Consider the following 21,018-nt stretch of genomic DNA (forward strand, 5'->3'; position numbering starts at 1 on the left):
TGGTCGGAACTTAAAAGAAAATCAAAATTGAACCGTAAAAAACTGAAGGTTGAGCTTGAACAGCTTTTAACCTTTTTTCATTAAAAACGGGGGAAAATTAATGAGGCGTGTTATTTTTCAACATTCTATTTTCATCAGAACAATTCGTCAGAATGGCATCATACTTTACTGCTTAGAATAAAATTCAATGTTATCGGCCAATTGTTTTTCATAGTGTATTTCCCAATCTCCCTTGTAATGATAGACGAATACTGTTTTGCTTGAGAAATATATTTGGTTTCAACTTGCGAGTAGATTTTGGATTCATCAATTTTTCAGGATTTAATAACCAAAACGCTTTTGACTCTGAAAACAAAGGTCAGCAAATAAATTTATTATTATACTATCAACACGAATATACTGACTACATCTGAGAACAATCAGCAATCAGATAACCGTCATGAGTAAAAATTTTCTAAAAATGAGAAAAATGATTTCGGTTGTTTGTTGCTGTCGTATGATTTGAATAGATCTACATAATCGCAGTACTTTCGCAACAATTCGAATAGATCTCCCGCTGTTGCATCATTATCTTTAACCAAACACACGATTTTCTCCAGATCATTAAGACTGCTATTTCCACTAGGATGGAACAATAGCTTCTCTTGTCCAGCCAAAGAAGCCGAAATCCAGAGAATAAAAAATTTGAATTGTGCGTCGCCTCCGAATGAAACTGAGCCTATAGTTTGAGTCGCAACAGTCGTAAGATCCCGCCGACCTGGAAAATCATAGGTGTTCCAGGTGTTATGTAGTACTGTATTCAGCGAAAAACTGGATCCTCCAAACGTCTTTGAATCGCCTACCATTCGGTGAGATACGACTGGGAACGAAGGAAAATGAGTAACAGTTGCCTTGTTTTCATTGGACATGTCTAATCTTCGATCAATGACGGAGACATTTAATGACATTTTCTCGTTACCCTTCCGTCCACCTGCACCGCGCTGCAATCTAGGACGAGCTGATGACGTCATTATTTGGTTTCCATGCTCATCTACAGACAAATCTAAAGAAGCCCTTTTGCTGTCGCCTCTGGCGTTTTCTCCCTCAATCTCCAACTGTATTGCACTCAAATTGCTATCACGCGGTAAGTCTACGTCGAACTCTCTTCTTCTATAGTGAGTTGAAAAAGATTGCGTGACCGTTAGCAACAGTGACCAAACTTTGAAGAAAAGTGTTATTACGAAAAAACTATAAAGCCTCTCATTCATTGTATTAGATGAGACGGTTGTTCCTGATGCCCTCCGTAAAGAAGCATTGGACCTTCTTCTTTGGTTGCTGGAAGAAAAACTAGGAGGATTCAGTCCTCTATTACTGGCTTGATTGGAATGTATTGAATAGGAATCATCGTCTAAATCTTCATACTCAATTGGAAAGAACCTGTCGTTTAATGACTTAACAGCACGTCCTGAGCAAAGAAACTGCAGTGCCTCGACTACTATTTTATCCGAAAGAAACCCTGAATACTCTTCAACCGTATGAATCCCAGAACCACGTCTAGCATCATCGGAGAGACTTGACTCTAACCTAGGACTAAGCGACGATCCCGTAGAACTTCGTTTCTTGGCAAGAGTGTTAATATAGGACGCAATTGCTTCCGCTAGAATTTGGGTGGCCATTATATTTGAGTATTGGTCTCGGATAGACGCAAACTTACGACCCCTATAAAATGTTTCAGCGGCCACTGACTTTGAAAGAGGCAGTTTGCTCTTGTACTTGGCACTTCCTCGACTGGACCAATCAGAAGTATCAGTTATGAAATCGGCCGAAACTTCTTCAATGTCTCCCAAAAAGAAGTTAGATTGTTCGTCGGCCTTATTGCCCAGAATATTCACGGGTCTCAACAACCCCAAATTACACAGACCTTTATCAGTCGTCTTATTTCCTGTAGTTTCTTTGTCTTCTCCGTTCGGTCGCACTATATCGTAAAGACTGAAGCTCTGACTGAGTGAAACAGTTCTACTTGAGCTGCGCCTCCTTTTCGATACAAACATTCTCCTGGTGATTTTCGGGAACAACTGGTCAATTACTATTTTAAACAAACTGGATAAAAAGCTATCTGCGAAATCTTCTAGCGCTTGCGACCTGTGCAAAATAGGTGCCACATTCGGTGGACTTTCTTGACTAAAAGCCAGAGTGTCGTTTCTCCTCATTTGAGTGGTTAGGTGAGAAGTAGTGCTGCTGGTTCCATCATCTGCAAATGTAAAGGTGACTGTAACATTATCTGAGCCGCTGAGCTGAGTAGCTACCGCATGATTCGTTTGATGTCCCAACAAAGTAGACTGGCTACTAGAGCTGCCAGGCACATTTGGTTTTCTCTGTTTAAGAGAAACTGGCAATCCTTTCACCAGAGTATTCATGACCGTGTCTGCAAATGTCTCAGCCACTTTTCGCTTACTCTCTGCTTTCCTCTGAAACTGTACTGTTTGTGCCTGGATTTTGGCCTCGTTGAAGATGTTGGAGGATAGCTTGTGAGCGTACTTGGATAGTGCACTGATCTTGATGTGACGTTGAGGTAGTTGTGATTGTGGCAATAGTCCAATGTAGCACTTGTTGATCTCGCGCAGCACACATTCTTCCGTGAATTGACTGCCCATTGGGATACCCTTAAGTTTAAATAGATTCTTAAAACATAATATGCAGACGAACAATCTCTTTAAGCCTAAGCAATGTTTAAAAATTGGCAATTTTATTATTAAATCTGAAAATAGTGAGATAACAGTAGATTTTATTGATACTTCTATTGAACATAGGCTTCGAAACAGGTATTTATAGCCAAATAAGCGTGCATACAAAAAACTTAAGTGCCATAACGTTTCAAAAGTTCAATAACGCATCAAACCCGCATCCGTTGCTAAACAAATGAGCTACAAAAAATTTGCATGACAACATTGCAGTTCAAAAATTTGCAGATTTATAAGCAGCAGCTCAAATATTCAAGGTCGATGCCTAGTGGATAAAAACCTCCAATTACACAAATTTTTTATCAATTTGCTTTTTTGTAATTTTCATCACCTGGAAATCCTGTCCATCTATTGCACATAGGTTGGAGTAGTTCATTTTTACACTTCCACAAGACGCCACGGCAGAAGCGACAAACTCAAATGAGGTTGAGACTCCTTTGGTCTGTGAGAAAACACTGCAGCCACTAAATTCCAGCGCCTCATTGTCGGCCATTGGGTCACAGAGAAAAGCACATCCGAGAATCTCGGGAGATCTACAAATGAGCACATCCTCCGGAGTACAGCTGGATTCCCAGACACCCTTACCAATTTCTCTGGAGCACTGGCCCACTTTGAGAACATCATTCGGGAAATCCTCCACCCTGGAGTCACGACAAATTTTAACAGTACTAAAACAAAAGCACCCTTTTAAATCATATAATATAACTATCTGGCATTGACCAATAACCATTTTCCAAAAAAATGACTACAAAAAACATCGAGCAAGAGGCCTCGATAGTTCGAACTGAGTTAAACAAAAAAATTAACTTCAGAAAAAGGTTTTGTATTTCTTGTTTTGACTTAACTTTCGACTTCTACACATGGGCCAAATTGTTTCTTCTGTGCATTTGAAATAAACACTAAAACTTGCTCACAAAACATCATGAAAACGCAGTTCGACAAAACAAAATCAATTATACTAACTTTGGGACTTCAAAAATAGCTAGACAACAGAAAAAAAAGTTAGCTATTCAACTGAAAAAAAAAAAAAAACAGATCATTCGAAGAGCTAAATGAAACATTATTTATACAGACGCACACACCAATTGCAATACATCACAAACACAGTATGGCAAGCTAACCAACAGACAAGTAGACAAAAGCTAAAAAGTCAAACAATTATTTTTGGCATAAAAAGTCGAATAAACTAAAACTACCAATTTTTCATGCGTTTGTCTCCATTTGTTTCAATAGATTGAGAAAGACCATTATCAAAGTTAAATCAGCATTGCAACAAAATTTTCGAAGCAGTAAAAAAGCAGGCAATTCTTGCATAGACGAGCGTTGAAAGTCGAGTCGTGATAATTCTCTTTTTGTAAAAAAAAAAGTTGTTTACTGTAAAACAAGTCTGGCAAGTGAAAAACAAGCATGGGAAAAGTTTTAAACAGTCATGCATTGCTAAAAAATTTTTGATAGACCAAACACCATCTGAGAAAATTAGATCAATAGGTGTTCGCAATTTCATTTAATGACAGTGACTTTCAAATCCGACCTGAGGCTTAAACAATGGGACGAATTTCATATGTCTGGTAGTTATTTTGGTTCGGTAAAGTTAAATCTTCATTAGGATAGCCATCAGACCCAATTCAAGGATACCGAAAAGAGCAGTTGGGTAGTTTCGCAGAAAAATCTCTTTGAAAGCTTGGAACACTTTGAAGCTCTTTGATTTCAAGCATCTTGTATGACTAACATTTTTTTCATAAACCTGGCTCAATTAGAGAAAACCGATTTAGTATCTAATTTTATTCCAAATGGCGAGATGCAATGAATGGCGAGATGTAAGGATGGTTAAATACTTGGTTGTAAAATCAAGCCAATTAGTGGCTTGGTGAATGGATCGTTGGATTGGTGGATGGATTGACCTCTAGATGGATTGAAGGCTAGATGGCCGAGATGAATGAAAGGCTTGCTGTATGGACTAATCGAGTGCCTTTTGGATGGCTGGATGATTAAATGCCTGGACGGATGAATAAATGCCTGGATGGATGACTGACTGTTTGGATGGATTACTAGATGAAGGAATGTATGACTGAATGGGGGATAGCTGAAGGCGAAAACAGATGGCTGCATGGCTAGTTGAATGTATATATGGCTGGATGGAGGGATAGATGGTTAATTTAACGGCTGGTTGGATTGATGGCTAGATGAAATAAATGTTTGATGAATGAATGCCTCGACGGATGTATGGATATTTGGATGGATGTATAGATAGCATGACAGATGGATGGCCCAATAAATGAATGATTGGCTTGACGACTGGCGTTGGTTGCAGGGTTTTAGTGGTGGACGACTGGTTGGACAGATCGCTGGATGAAAGGATGGATTTATCGGAGCAGTCAAATTTGGAGGCCACATCTGCCACCTCTGGGAGTAACTTAATATCACCACGCAAGGAAGTCGAGAATGTTTTTGAATCCAAGTTTTGAAATAGCAAAAATTGTGATATCTCAGAAACTTGCGAAATCGCACGTGTGTAGGTCTTATCTGCAATAGCTCTGAGTACCCTAAAATTGCCACACCAAAACGTCGACAATTTTAAAAAAAAATCATGAAAACGCCGTTTTTCGGCAACCAAAAAAGTTTAAGGCGACCAAATTTTAGGCCAAAAATAAAATGCTTGAGAGTACCTTGACAACTCCTCAGAGCACCGTGACAACACCTCACAGCACCAAGCAGTTCAGTAATTCTAACTTTGTGAATTTTTTCAATCTGAAAACTTTTGAAATGAATCATAAAAACGGCATACCTTGGAAGCTAATAGAATTTCAGAATTCAAATTTGGAGACAAGACTTGCAAAAGCTTAGCTTAAGCTAATATCACACAATGTTCATTGAATTTCAATTTTAATTTTCAAAAGTCATTGTGTCAAATCTCGGAAAATGTCACATCTTGAACACAGAGAAGACTGGAGCAACCACACTTTGAGTCTGATATTGCAACCTCTGAGAGTTCCCTGACTGCACCACACTATATGGTGGGGCATTTAAATTTACGTGAAGTAATTAAAATCCATGCTTTTCGAAATTTTTTGAAAAATAACAAAAATCGCCATATCTCGTAGGCTTGATGGATTTTGGTATTCATACTTGGAAGTCAATTTTGCAAGCAATGGGAGCACTCTGATAGTATTAAAGCATAGCGATGCTAAATTTAAATTTCCAAAAAAAAATTCTGGAAGGAAAAACGCCGTTACATAATGTTAGTTGAATCCCAATTTTACAATATCATACACTGCCTTCCTCTTCCCCTCCCATCCTGGCATCATAGCTACAGCATTTTATTCGGGCTTTCCAGTTAAGCTAGCATTCATAAATTTGGAAATCTAGAATTCTTAAGGATAAAAATATGAGATACAGCTTAACCATGCATCGATACGTTATGCGCTTAACCGTTGCAAAACAAAACGCTTAAAAGGACAAGATAAGTGTCACACGAATTTAAATATAATAGAGATACAAAAATAAAATAAATAGATAGGCAGAGAGATAGACAGAGAGATAGGCAGATAGATATAGATAGAAAATTAAAACTGATGCAAATAAAGCCGATTTGTAAAAAAAACTATTACGTACATTTTAGGAGCAGCAGAGCACAATTATCGGTATTCATATTCAAAGTTAGAGAACCAATCCTCGTAACTTGCCTTCGCCTTCCTCGAGACAATTGTTGTCCAGACAAAAACCCGCAAAAAGACTTTTTTTCCGATTTTCTGCTTGCGTTTAACGTCTTTTGTTTTACAGTGTTTTTTTTTGGGAGAGGTACCTCAATTGGTCATTACGGGAGTGGGGGTGCTCAATTGATCAGTTACTTTTTTCTCTAAACAAATTGCATACAGATCATCATTTAATAGAAAATTTTTCAATTGTTTTCTTGAAAATAGGGGGAAAATGGACGTTTCCGAAAAAGTGCGATCTTTTGAGTTTAATGCAGTTTTCACTTTTCGCTTGCTCTTTTAACACGCTTTAATAGAAAATTTTTCAATTGTTTTCTTGAAAATAGGGGGAAAATGGACGTTTCCGAAAAAGTGCGATCTTTTGAGTTTAATGCAGTTTTCACCCTTTTCTATTTTAGGAGCAGCAGAGCACAATTATCGGTATTCATATTCAAAGTTAGAGAACCAATCCTCGTAACTTGCCTTCGCCTTCCTCGAGACAATTGTTGTCCAGACAAAAACCCGCAAAAAGATTTTTTTTCCGATTTTAATCTGTTACTATGATTGTCTTCGTCTTTCTAAAATTTTTCTCGTCACCCAAATAAAATTAAACCCAGTCAGTGAAATGATTGCGTACTACAAACACATCGAATATCTGCTTGCGTTTAACGTCTTTTGTTGTTTTACAGTGTTTTTTTTTGGGAGAGGTACCTCAATTGGTCATTACGGGAGTGGGGGTGCTCAATTGATCAGTTACTTTTTTCTCTAAACAAATTGCATACAGATCATCATTTAATAGAAAATTTTTCAATTGTTTTCTTGAAAATAGGGGCAAAATGGACGTTTCCGAAAAAGTGCGATCTTTTGAGTTTAATGCAGTTTTCACTTTTCGCTTGCTCTTTTAACACCCTTTCACTCTCGAAGACAAAATAGTTTCAAAATTTAAAACGTTCAATGAAATTGTTAAAAACTATAAGCGTCAAGTAAAGTGTTTATAACAATTTCGCTTTTGTTCTTCGAGGGCTTAATTTGCAAATTATTTTGAACACAGAGCGCCACTTGCGATACAAAACAAGAAAGCCACTATGTTGGAGATAAATCGAAAATGTAGAAAAAACTAGATCAATAAAAAACCTATAAAGTGTGAAAAAAGGGGGAAATGTTATCACGAAGAACTTGAACATTATTTCTAATGAAATTTTAGCCATTTTTTTAAATCAGAAGTGAGCATACGAATCATATTTCCGTTTAGACGACTCAAAATTAGTTCATAAAAAAGCCGATAAAATATAAGCCGAAATCAATTGGGCAGAAAAAAGTCTCAAGCAAAAAACAACAATAACAAAAAAGAAAACATACAATTTCAACGTTAGTAAAATGATAAATATAGCCAACTAACAGTTGGAAGAGTTATGAACGCAAGGAAACTGAAAAAAACTGACTTGTTTTTTGAGAGCCTTCAACTTTTGAATTTCGAAGAAAAAATAGATGGCTTGAAAACTCTTTGAATTTGTAGAACAATTTATGATGAACACTTTTTGTTAACAATAACCCAATTTGAGAAAACTGGATCAACACGTAAAACTTTTATTTCGCTGGGAAATCTAATAATTAATTTCCATTTTCGAAAAGATTTTTCTGACCTTTACACTTTTGCTGTTGGATAGTGGAGTTTGCCTTCCTTTTAACAATGGATATGCACTGAACTTAAAAATAAATCCAAATGAAACCGCGCAAATTTAAAACTGAGCGTGAACTGAGCGTTTTAAGACTTTTCCTGAAAAAAACACGAAAAAAAACCAGAAAGACCTATATAAGAGTACCCACTACGTTAATTAACCTTAAACGTCAGAATAAAATAACGCTTGCTTATGGCAAGCGTAATCAAAACACTAAAAACGACTTCAAGTTGAATTATGTACGTCGAAAAACAATTCTAAGATGTGGCAACTAAGCCAACATAACATGGGCAGACAAACCATAGGCCGTAATTTTTTTCGAAACGGAATATTTTCCGCTTAAAAAAAAGGTCCCGTCAGATTCAAACCCAGGACATTTGCCGTCCCAGTCGTATTCGTTACCGCCACACCGTAGTGTGCCGGAGACGCAACGAAAGTTGAATTCGTTGAACTGAAACTTAACTACTGAAAAGTCTAGTACCCGATTGCAAACCCTTGCTTATCGCAAGGGTAATTAACTTAGCAAAAAAACCAAAAATTCAGTCACGAAAACAAAAACTTGAGTGAGCGTGAAAAACTATGACTTATTCCTCAAAAAAAACGACGAGTCAATCTTTAATTCAAGGTAACAGGGTTCAATGGGGACCGACCTTTTACCAGACCGACCTTTTACCAGAAAAGTTATAACATGGACCTTTTCCCAGACTCGATAAACAAATTTGATTGACAGATGCAATGACGCCGTTTAGTCTGGTTAAAGACAATATTTTCACGGTTTCTCAGCGAAGTTTTGTTTGATGTAACCACTTCCGTTTCAAATTTTCCACTAATTTAAATTTATCTCAATTGAAATAATGCATTGTGTTCTGGTAAAAGGTCGGTCTGGTAAAAGACCTAGCCCCGGGTTCAATATAAAAAATTACAATGAAGTGATTGATGTGCACCACTACATAGCCAAATGCCATGGGAAAATATTAACTCTCACCACTTATTTGCAAGCAAAATGATGAAAAAGCAAACTTTGAATCTGAAGTATTGACAAAATTCATGCGCCTTTCAAGGCTTATAGAAAAAATTCGCCATTTCTAATAGCTAATTAATGCTGTCAACTTACGATAGATTGCACGAGGAGTTTCCTAAATGGTTTCTGTTCCAAGAGCACCATCCTGGCAGCACGCGCCTTGTTATTTTAACCACTCCTAAAAATTGGTTACTAGGAATTTGCAGGCTGAGTACATCAAAGTAGTTTATGAAGCACTTCAGCTTTTCACGAGCTGTTTCTGAGTGTAAATTGTAGAAAAGTTTCTCGAAATTCTGATGACGAGTAGATTCTCCTGGAAGTAAGCAAAGGAAGGACGTCGAAAGCAGGGATGCCAAAGTAGTACGCCGAACAACAACTTCAGCTCCTCTGTTTCTCACTAAGCAAGACAAAGCACTCCATTCTTCGGGATGGTCTTCCAAATTAAGCACTAGGTATAAAATAGTTGGAAAAATCTTTTCAAGGAAGTGAATTTGGTCAGCTAGCGGAATGTTATCTTCTAGATAAGTACACAGATTCACAAAAGGGTCGCTTCGCAAGTGTGGTATACCACATTGACTAAGAATATGTAACCGCCTACGCAAACGATCAACTGTGTTAGCTTCAAAGAGTCTTCGAACAACCAGTTTGGCTTTCTGCCACCAGGGCTTCAAAAAAGGCAAATTAAGTAGTTGCTCGTCATTTGACATCCAGAAACTGAAAAGAAAATAATTTTGTCAAGGTTGAAGACAAATGCATGCGTTTCAAATCTTGAATTTTTCCCGTGTAGAAAATTCTACTTGCCGACATTGAAAACCAAACGACGATTTAAGCAGATTAATCTCTTCAAGTGAAAACGATCTGAAGTAATGTGATTTCTTATATATGAACACAATTTCTGCAAACTTACGTCTGATCTTAGGTATCCTGATTTAACAGTAGCGATGCAATTCAAGAGTAGCATTGCAAGCTTGCGGGAAGCAAATGAGTCAGCAATAACAAGGTCGAAACTTTTCTTAAAACAAAAATTGCCATTTTCAAATAAACCCGCACGATTCGAAGAAACGCGATTAACCGCAGTAAGTGAACTTTTGGTTTTAACCGAACCTCCATTAAGTCGCCAATACGTTGCTAGACGTCCATTGAACAAAAAAATGCATAACAAAATGTTGTCATAGGCAGTTTTGAGCAATTAAATTGTAAACCTCAAAACTTTTACAGTCTAATTTAGCCTAATTGTTGTGATGAGCTTATTAAATAGATTTCTTATGTTTGATGTTTGTGCCTGTTTGTGGAGCGCCCTCTGAGGGATTTTAGAGACAGTCCTATGTGCCATTCCGCCGGATGACACAGTATAACCTTCCCGCGACGAAAAAAAAAGTGACTAAAGGCCTTACGAACAGAAAAGTGTTGCGACGGAGGGTCAGAATGTTCTGGAATTTTTATTTTTAAAATTTCGATTTGAAGGAGAACATTTCTGAGAAATAGAAAAAAGACGGCCATTTTGAATAAAATAGAGAAAAAGCAGAACGACGCCATATTTTGTGACGAACGGTTGTATCCGAGACGAGAAAATTACGGAGCCTCTTATCGTGGCAATAACACACGATAAGGACCTTAGTGACGGATATTTGTGGAGACGGAGGCTTCAGTGGGGGGAAGAGAAATACCACGGAACCCTCCCGGGACACGAAATATAGGAGATAAGAGTGTTGTCTCAAGAAAATCACGGGAGCGGAGGCTTGGTCCCCCAGAGACTGTTATATGTGAAGGGACTGTGTAAACTAGCCATAACAGTTGCTGTAATGTCCTAGATCTGAATTAAACACCGTTATTATTTAATATTTCAGAGCATGAGTAGATAGAGAAAGGAAAAGGTCAATCCATCTCCAATGGATTTAATATAAAACTGTCACACAAAAACATATAGAAATAGGTGGTTCGAGCCGTGTTTTTAATGACAATCACGTAGTCTGAGGATCCGAGACTCAGCTATGTGGTTGTGTTCGCATGCAAACGAAAGCTGATCAAAAGTCGTTTGACTGATGGCCTAAAAATAGTAACTTTTTACTTTGCCCTAGACAGACCAGAAAATCAACTGGCAAGGTCGAGACGGTGAAAAACGAGTGGAATTAAGGTAACTGACGCCTGCCAGTCGTCAATAGGTACTTTTTCTACGCTCCGTCGCTGTGTGATATTTGGGCGAATGTTACACTATCATGTGGCTTTCTGTGGGGAGGTGCGAAACTGGAACTGGCTTGAAGAGTCTGGTGGTGCACCGCTGGACCTACTGAGCTCGGGTGAGATTGTTCCTAGTTTTTGATTTTTTTAATTCGATTTTAATATTTAAATTAATTTGATTGTCTTATATTTTTTTGTTTGCTGATTTATGTGACATTCGACCAGAATGGCCAAAATGCAATTTGTGCAGACTTCGAATTTTTAGCAGTAAGCCTTCCGGATTGGTGGTTATTAAGAATTAAGGACGTTATTGAAACGATTAGCCAGACGGTGAGGGCTGGAATATTCTAGTATATTTAAATTTCAAAAATTCGAATTATGACGTCATATTTCTGAGAAACGTCAGAAACGGCCATTTTGGCAAAAACGAGAGAGAAGAAAAAGAACAACTTTATCTGCGATAGCGAACAGGACGAAAATCGAGATTGAAAACGACAACGAACAACAGAATAGCAGATGACGTTCCGAGTTGCAACTATTGTGCTGCTACAATAGTTGCAAGGCCGTTGCGAGCAACAGCGAAGGGTGAAGGACAGCCTTCCGGATCAAGAGGAAATCAGGATTAGTGAGCTTGATCCAGCGGATTCATCAATCCGGAAGGGTAAAGGGACTGAAACTTTTATCCTGTTGCATAAACTTTTAGCATCTTGTCATGTCCTGACTTGAATTTAATTGATATTTGGATTAGTTTTAACAAGGATGAGGTGCTAGGAGTTGGGGGGAAAGGGTTGATCCATCTTCGATGGAGATGATGATTTTTTATCTACTGAACAAAAACAATAGTAATATAATAAGTAGTAGCCCTGTTTTTAGGAGTGACCTCGTGGTCTGGGGATACTGAGACCCAGCCATGAGCTCACTATTTGCATGTAATTAAGTTAATTTGAGCGTTCTGGTCGAAGCCGGAGAACAGTAACGTTTTTGTCGACCCGATGTTGGAAAGACCACCGAAAAGTACTGGCTTGGTAGAGACGGTGAAAAGCATGCAAAGCTCTGTTTAGACGTTAGCTAGTCGTCTTAAGACTTAGTGTTGTTATCCTTCGATATGTATCTTCCGGGCGAATGTTACATACATGTTTTTATGGCGCTCCTGGGTGTTATTCTTTTTTAACATCATGACCGGCAGAACCGTTAACGAGCACTCCGCGCCGAGCGGATGCTCACATTAACGCCCTTAATAGGCCTAAACCGCCGGGGCGGAAGGGTAGTTCGGAACGCGGAAGACTTCCGGATTACCATGAATAGTTTTTTAACCTAGTTAAGACCGAAAATTCACGAACCAGGAAGGGTGGGGGGAATCGCGAACCCCTCATCCCCTGAGTGGTTTGTGACCAAAAACACCTAAAGATATAAGTAAAACCAAACAAAAAGTAGTATAGTACCCAAGAAAAACAAAAAACATAAAAAAATAACCGAAAAAACCAAAAACATTAAAAAAGTAGAAAAATCAGTAGAAATCATCCCCCCAGACAAGATGTGATCCAACCCCCCCGTTTGTTGTTGATAGATATATTGTTGTTACAGGCATTTATATCAGTCAGGATTGTTACGATCAGTTTTGTAGCCCGTTTGTGAGGCTTGTACTGTAGGGTTATTTGAGCATTTAAGCACGTTAATGATAAATTGCGCTCAATCCGGAAGGGTCAGCTGATTTGCGCCCAATTCGGAAGGGTCTTGGGTGAAGACCGATCCGGCAAGCAGTACAAGGAGCGACAAGAAGGGGCTCAACGACAACAACAATCGACTGTTGGGTATCGTTAACAAGTTTTGTATCCCTTTTGGTACAAAAAGTAAGATAGTAATCTGTGGGGGGCTCGACAGTGCTGCACTGTAGTGACCCTTCACCGAACTGCGAATATCCGAGTTAAGCACCTTAATTCGGATACTAATCAAACCCGGAGGGGTATAGTATTACTAATGTTATTACTTATACAGCCTATATTAATAGTCTTATATCGTTTTTCAGTGAAAAACAACGAAAACAGACGGGTTTTTAGGGTCAAAATAGCGATATTTTGATCCCCCCACAAGTCGCGATTTTTGAGATATCGATATTTTTTGAAACGGAAAAAAGCGCTAAGTTAGTCTGTTACATCGTAACTGCACTACCATAATAGATAGAACCGGTTAAGTTAAGTTCGAAGGTGGTTGGAACTATTTTGGTACCGAAAACTGAAATTTCGTGATTTTTGAGAAAACGGAACACTATAAATTTAGAAAATTTTTTGAAATTTTTGAGCTACAACAGTAAAAATAGTTGTTCGGACAACGTCCACTAGTGAATCTACAAGTTTTAAAACCCGCTACCCGAAAGCCTTCCGGGTTGCAGAGAAATCGAACTTAACGTGTTTGATTTGGTGGATTCATCAATCCGGAGGGGTACAGGTAGCATAGTTTTTCGCAAAATTTTTCAGCAAAAGCGTTTTAGATCGGGTCTTTTGCATTGAACTAGAAGATTATAGGCCTTCTGAGCTCGGATCAATAATTTTCAGGTCGAAAGGACCAGATTAGCGGAAAAAGTTAGGTTAAACCTATAAGTGAGAAATTTTTTGAGTTTGCAAGAAAGACGTTTTGGCTAATAACTTTTCGACAACTGGACAGATCTGGTTAATCTTGGTACCATTAGATCAGAAATTAGCTGAACTTACTAGTAGGAAAGATAATTACTCGAAAAAGCGAGCGAGAAAAATTTTTGAGGTTGTTTTTAGCAAATTACACAAATCCGGAGGGGTACACCCTTCACGTTTTGTAAATTTTTCTGAAAAACCCTTAGACCCCTACCAAAAGGTAATAGCGGTTGAATAAAGTAACTTTAGGCCGTTCTAGACCAAAAGGGAGGGCTAAAGGCACAGCAAAAGCTTAATAGAGCCGAAGTTAGGCCAGCGATAAGACCCTTCACCGTTGGTGTGAATTGTCAAATAAGAAGCTTAACTTCAATCCGGAAGGGTCTAGGTAGGTAGTACATACCCTTCCCAGTTAATTGAAAGAGCATAATTGCATCGGAGAATGTATCCGGAGGGGTATAGGTTAAAAAAAGAAAGGAAATCTCCGAAAAGCCACTTTTACAAAACCGGAGGGCTCCCAATCCGGAGGGGTCAAAGATTTTTCAAGTTAGGAGGGGTCCGAATCCGGAGGGGTCTTATAGTTGCTAATTCGGAGGGGTCCAAATCCGGAGGGGTCTTGTATTAACCAACTAAGAGGGGTCCAAATCCGGAGGGGTCTAGATTCTATTAGTCCGGAAGGGTCCTATTTGTGCCAATCCGGAGGGGTATTATTTTATTAAGGACTTAGGTAGACGAAAGAAAGACTAAAAAGTGAGAGGTATTAGGTTATTAACACCCAGGCTAGGTATCAGTGACTGCACTGGTAACTTGCCTTTCAATAAGAACCAGACTAATACAAAACAGGTCCGAACTCGGATATTCGCGACACTAAGTCTAAATTAAAAAGAGCGTGATTCATTGGTGTGGATTGAAACATAATACGTTTTTGGGAAAAGTGACTGCCCTGAGGATTTTAGTAGGTCTAGCTCGGGCAGTCCGAAGGCAGATAGGTCACATAGTACTCGGTGGGTGCAACAGACGCCCACTTGAGAAAATTACTGCCTTCAAAGTTTTGTCTGTTTGGTGCAGCACCGAGCAGGGAAAGCTTTTTCTTTAAAAGACAGGTTCGTCTACTGTACTGCGACCGACTAAGAGTACGAGACACATACGTTTTTTTATATATATATATATATATTCATATTGTGTCAATATAAATTTTTTGTTTTTGATTTTAAATCAACATAAACTGTGCTTGATTGGGTAGTGAGTACACTATCTTTTAAATTGACTGATAACATCATATTGTGCTAGTTTTCAAATCTTTGGACCGATAATCGGTTAGTGTGAATAAATTTTTTACAAACTGTACTCTGATAACATACAGGGATTCGTGGTCACTATTTAATAGAATCTGGTGAAATTTATTGTGTTGTGTCATTATTATTGTTAATAAAACTATAAGGTCTCTAGCAATTGAGTCAAGAGTAGGCATTGGAAAGTGACAAATAGAGAATGAGTCTAGACAAGTCAAGGATACCAAAACGAGGTAATAGCTCTAGGAAATTCATACCTGAAAAGCAAAGAAAAACGATGACCGATCCTTTTGTGGATTGGATCAAGCGATCCCGGTCTGAAAAAAGGGGGACGGTTTCAGGCAGAATGGTTGAAACGAGAAGTCAGAAGACCTCAGAAGAGCAAAGAGAACTGTTAGAAGTGGAGGTCAATACGGACCAGACCATGAATGACAACCAGGAAGTAAATGGACTGGAAGGAAGAGGCAGAAGGCTGGCGAGTGAATCTACCCCGGTAGAACAAGGCCATGATTTTGCCACTTCCACCGGGACATTGGATCGAGAAGAGATGTCGAAACTGTCCGACATCTCAACTGAAGTAGCGGCAACTAGAAGATCTCCGACAGACAACACTATGATGGCAAGCGGAACTGGGAAACAAACAACGTCATCATCGTTCTCAGAAAGAATGAAAAGAACACCTTTGGAAACATCTTTCCATTCAGCATGGGAGGAGGAGCGGGAAACGATGGTGAGTCCCAGGAGGAAGAGGATGAAGAGGGGCAAGGGGACTTTGGATCTCAAGTCAGCCTCAATAGTTCGATCCAGGAGAGTGAGGCACACGTCGGAAGAGAGACTGGAACCAAGGACAAATTTGGTGTAGTGACAACGATAAGCAAAGAGGCAAACACACCGGGCCAGTCAAAGGACTTCGCGATTAGGACAAGTTCGGAGCCACAACCTGGAGAGGGTAGAACCAGAGGGCTCGGCAACGCGTTAATGGATCCTGAAATAAATAATGAAATGATGTTGAAGCAGAGAGTCAAAGCCCGGATCTCGACAAGCACGAAGTTACCTGGGACCGGCAGAGTCACACCACCACTAGTGACGCCACTCGTGGAAAACGGGACAGCACTAGAGGAAGCCTTGAACAACATAGTGGACAGTTTAGGAGAACAAAATGAGCAGATGTCGATAAGGATGAGTGAACTAGAAAGAGCAGTTCACATTGAAAGAGAAAGTCTGCGGGAAGATATAAACCGCAACAGACAAGAAGTTGGCAGAAGCGAAAAACGCTTGAAAGAAAGAACGGACGAACATATGACGAGGAACTTGTCGCGAATTACAAGAGAGGCGGAACAGAGGGAGTTAAGCTTAAGAGCCGACATGGAGAAGTTAAGAATTCAGCAAGAGCAGTCTCTTGGGACTCTTTACACAAAGATAGACGCGATGATGGAGAGGCGAACTCAGGCTATCATGGATAGGTTGGACGAGCTACTAAGCAGCAAGAGTGGACCAAAAGAAGGTGAGCCGAACTCGGGAGGTCCCAGCGGGGAACCGAGGGTGAACTTCAATGAACATCAAAGGAGGAAGACGTATGGATCCACTAGAGGCAGGGGCAGTTCATCAGGCTATGCCACAAGGGGTAATACAGCATGGGGCCCGAACAGTAGAGCAAGTTCAACAGGGAACAGACAAACCTCTAACGAACGACCAACGCAAAGCACACATGCGACTGGGAGAAGTGATTCCGGCAACAGGGGGCATGCAAGCCCGAGGAGGAGTCATGTGGGCCAAGCGGGAAACGCTCACGGTGATTCGGATTGCAGGGATGCACCGCACACAGAGCCTTCGACGAGGTGTGAGGACAATCAAGCGGGACACTCAAGGGATGCTACGGCAATGGCCACAGCATTTGAACCCCTGAACAGGTCTTTGGAGACATTCCTGACGAAGTTATCTAGAACCAATGAACGCAGTGAGAAGTCCAGAAGAGTCTTTAAGAAACCAAGATGCTACAAAGACGAATCTGATGGTTGTATTGATACCTGGATAGAGGTAATGAAGCTGTATTTCGAGGAAGAGGACTTGTCGGAGAGACAGGAATGCAGCGCGCTCACCAGCAACTTAGAAGGGACGGCCCTGAACTGTGTCATGGCCAAGAAACAGTATCAACGTGACACTGCTGAGAAAATCTTCGAAATCTTGTTAAACCGTTTCGGATCAGGGGTGCAGGGGCACCAGGCGATGATGCGCTTCGAGAAACGGAGGCAACGAGAGGATGAAACGATAGACAAGTTTCGCGATGATTTGGAAATGCTGAGGAGACGCTACCAACCGGACGAGTCAAACCGAAGAATGAACTTGGCCGTAGCCTCGAAATTTATCGATGGTGTAAAGAATGATGAACTTCGTACGATGCTAGCAACGTATTACACACCATTATCAACCAATGCGCCAACTTCGGAGGAGTTGAGGCTCAAATCAAAGGAGTATCTTTTGTTGAAACCTCCTTCAAGATCTGGATATTACAAGAACAATTATGGCAATGTTAACGACGGACCAGCAAACCAAGGGAACAATTGGTACAAACCGAGGGATGATATGGACAAGAGACGCTCTTGTGCTAATTTCAGTTCAACGGACCATCATGTGTCAGCATGCCCAGCTTACAAACAAGGCATGAAAGCAATAGGCTTTAGCCTCGAGGACGAAGATGCGTCAGAGTTGGACCATGAGGATTTCATGAGAGGAGTAATTGCGAAGTTCGGCCCGAGGTGTTTCTTTTGTAACTTGGAAGGTCATTTTAAATCAGATTTCCGCAATTCTGGGATGCAGTGGCAGACATCAAGCATCCAAGACATGAAGAAGCTTTGTCAGGAGTGAAAGCCAGCAAGGCTCGACTTTTGAGTCATGCGGAGGCACGCAGAAAGGATAAACCTCAAGAGCTGGCGGCAAAGAAAATGCAAGCGGTAACAGGGGAGACACGTGAGCCGGAACCAGCAACTGCGGCAGAGGACTTCAAGATCGATTATAAGGCAGCTGCAAGGGATGCTCTAAATAGAGTACAACAGGAATTGGTGACAAAAGAGATCGAACAAAAAGTAAAACTTGAACTGGAAAATGAAAAGCTTCAGGAGCAATTGAATACCTTCGAAGCAATGGAGTTCGAGGAGACGAAAACACCAAGCAGTTTAGACATGAAACTTAAAGTGATCTCCGGTAAGAGGTTCGGCATGGTACCGCAGGGAAATAAGATACAGTCGATAATCTCAGTGGCTGGACACCAGGTAATAAGAAATCTGAGTGAACCGTCAGAGTTCACTTTGATGCATTTAGACACATATGCAGATTATCTGAGACAAGTGGAGCCACGCATCGAGTCGAGAGCTGTGCGAGCACTACTAACGACGGGTGGCCCTCGCATGAAGAAACTTCATGGACGCCACCTAGAGGTCTATGGGCCGTATCAAGTAATGCTGAACGTGGATGGAATCAGTATCTACACCAGGACTTATGTAACAACAGATGATGACCAAATGGGGCAGATCTATTTGGGAGAAGAGGAACTCAAGGTCCGCAGGATAGGCCATGACGCCATGATGGAACAAGACGCAGTACACATTGGATATGAAGCAGATGTGACAGCACATCTGCTCGACACCAACGGAACAAAAATTGGAGTCACAGGGCTTCTGGACACAGGAGCGGTAGTGAAAGTGATGCCGATAAAAACTTGGGAAAGAATGGGCTTCACGCGGGAAGATCTAATTCCAACGAATCTCCGACTGGCCGCAGCCAATCGAGGAGCTATCTACGTAGCCGGAAGAACACCAATAACGGTCCTCCACATGGGAGGACGGGATCTTTGGATGAGCTTCCTGGTGGTAGAGAATCTGGACGATGCCGACCAATTCATCTTGGGCAGAGATTTTGTCAGGAAGTTTGACGTGATGATTGACTTGAACAACGGTCTGATACGGATTAGAAACCCGGACCGAAAGTATTTTAAGAGACCAATTAATAGGATAATAACAGACGAAAATAAAGTACCAGTAGTTTTGGATAGAAAAGTAAAATTACAACCAGGACAAGCTGTAGCAGCAATTTTTAGAATGAGAAATTTAAATTCGTTGAGTGATAGTAAACAGGTTTGCTTAGTACCGAATCCAAATAGTCAGAGTTCGGTGATTTTAGGCCGGAGCTTCTCGGTAACGCGAAACGGACTGTGTGTCAGTGTGTTGCTGAACACACTGGACACCACGGTTTCAATCCAGCGTGCAAAGAAGCTTGGCTACGCTTTGCCGATGAGGACCGACTATGAGGAGACACAAAACTTCAAGAAATATAGTGTGAAAGACTGTCCTTATCATGCCAATAAAGATAAAATTTTAAAGAGAATTAATGAATTAAAATCTATTCATAAATTGTTTTCAATGAAATCCAAAACGGACGACGGCTTATCAAGCTGCTCGAATTTTCCGGAACGCCCCTCGTCATATGAACTAGATTCTGACAAACCGGTTTTGCCAGAAATAGAACATTTAAAAGGGAAAATAGGTGAGGGAGATTTTGAAAAATTGCAGGACCTCCTAAATCGGAACGCAGATGTGTTTTCAAAACATAAGGCGGATATCGGTTGCTGTAATTTCGTCGAACACGAAATCGAACTAGAAGAAGGCGCCGTTCCCCATAGAGAAGGCGCAAGGCGAATGACGCCACATAAGTCGGAAGCGCGCCGAGCGGAAATAGAAATGTTGCTTGAATACGACATGATAGAACCCTCGAAATCTCCATGGGCTTGCGGGGTAGTAATGGCGAAAAAGAAAGGGGGGCAGCTTAGATTTTGTTGCGACTTTCGTTACTTGAACGCGGTAACGATAAAAGATGCGTACCCGATACCGCGAATAGATGAGAGCCTATCTAAACTTGGTGATGCCAAGTTCTTCACCACATTGGACTTAGGTTCTGCCTTCTGGCAGGTCCCTCTGCGAAAGAAGGACAGAGAGAAAACCTGGGAATCTCGTGATGTGTTACGTGGATGACGTAGTCATAGCGACACCGACCCTGGTAGACCACATTGATAGGCTCGATGAGGTCTTTGGATGCATGAAAAGAGCAGGATTAAAGTGCAAACCATCGAAATGTGAAATCCTTAGGGACTCGATTAAGTACCTAGGACGAATGGTGGATAGGCATGGTGTGAGGCCGGACCCGGAAGCAGTGGAAGCAGTGTTGACATGGAAAGCTCCCAGAACGAACACACAGCTCATGAGCTTCCTAGGGTTTGCCAATTACTACCGAGAATTCATAAAAGGATATGCGGACAAGGTGTACCCGATGCAGAAGCTGATGCGCAACAAAGGGAAAAAGTTCGAATGGAACGATGAGGCACAGGTTGCTTTCGAGAACATAAAGCGGGAACTGTGCGAAGCGCCAGTGCTGGGCATGCCTACAGAAAAGGGCATGTATGTTCTCGACACAGATGCATCGGTGGTGGCCATCTCAGGAATCTTGCATCAAGAGCAAGAATGGAACGGAAGAACAGTTCTCCGTCCCATTGCATACGGCAGCAAAGTCTTGAGTGACACAGAGATGAAATATGGCGCACCAAAAGCAGAAATGTTTGCAGTAGTCACCTTCGTGGAGAAGTACCGTGCATACTTGGGGAGCGCTCCCTTCAAGTTACGCGTGGACAACAGAGCGTTCTCCTGGTTGAAGACCTACTCGATGGATCAGAGTTATATTGGTAGATGGATAGTAAGATTGGATGGCTACCACATGATAATCGATTACAGGATGCGCGACAAACACCAGAATGCTGACAGCCTCA

The 21,018-nt window shown here is 40.7% G+C and overlaps 3 protein-coding genes across 4 annotated transcripts in view; 1 reads left to right on the plus strand and 2 right to left on the minus strand.

Annotated features, from left to right (window-relative positions):
* The window catches only part of LOC134849916 (UDP-N-acetylglucosamine transferase subunit ALG13 homolog), a 342,028-nt gene that overhangs the window by 27,265 nt on the left and 293,745 nt on the right, over positions 1–21,018 (minus strand). The gene's annotated exons all lie outside the window — the stretch shown is intronic.
* Positions 359–9,822, minus strand: LOC134849730 (uncharacterized). The gene is made up of 3 exons (XM_063866536.1): positions 9,206–9,822; positions 3,052–3,388; positions 359–2,642 (listed from the first exon to the last, which is right to left on the minus strand). Exons 1-3 carry the CDS (start codon positions 9,817–9,819, stop codon positions 438–440), a joined length of 3,156 nt encoding a protein of 1,051 aa, XP_063722606.1. The 5' UTR covers positions 9,820–9,822; the 3' UTR covers positions 359–437.
* LOC134849933 (uncharacterized) overlaps positions 10,365–21,018 on the plus strand; it is a 222,837-nt gene continuing 212,183 nt past the window's right edge. For both annotated transcript variants that reach the window (XM_063866552.1, XM_063866553.1), the window contains exon 1: positions 10,365–10,368. The gene's annotated coding sequence lies outside the window, so the exon portion shown is untranslated. The remainder of the gene's footprint in view (positions 10,369–21,018) is intronic.

Source organism: Symsagittifera roscoffensis, chromosome 1 (genome assembly GCF_963678635.1).
Source record: "Symsagittifera roscoffensis chromosome 1, txSymRosc1.1, whole genome shotgun sequence".
In the NCBI taxonomy this organism is placed as follows: Eukaryota; Metazoa; Xenacoelomorpha; order Acoela; family Convolutidae; genus Symsagittifera; species Symsagittifera roscoffensis.

Excerpts from the sequence above, each read along its gene's own strand:
- LOC134849730 (XM_063866536.1), bottom strand. The coding sequence starts at position 9,819 with ATGTCAAATGACGAGCAACTACTTAATTTGCCTTTTTTGAAGCCCTGG. Across the intron at positions 3,389-9,205 it reads AACTCCTCGTGCAATCTATC|TACTGTTAAAATTTGTCGTG; the intron begins GTAAGTTGACAG and ends CTTTTGTTTTAG. Across the intron at positions 2,643-3,051 it reads TAGATGGACAGGATTTCCAG|GGTATCCCAATGGGCAGTCA; the intron begins GTGATGAAAATT and ends TTTAAACTTAAG.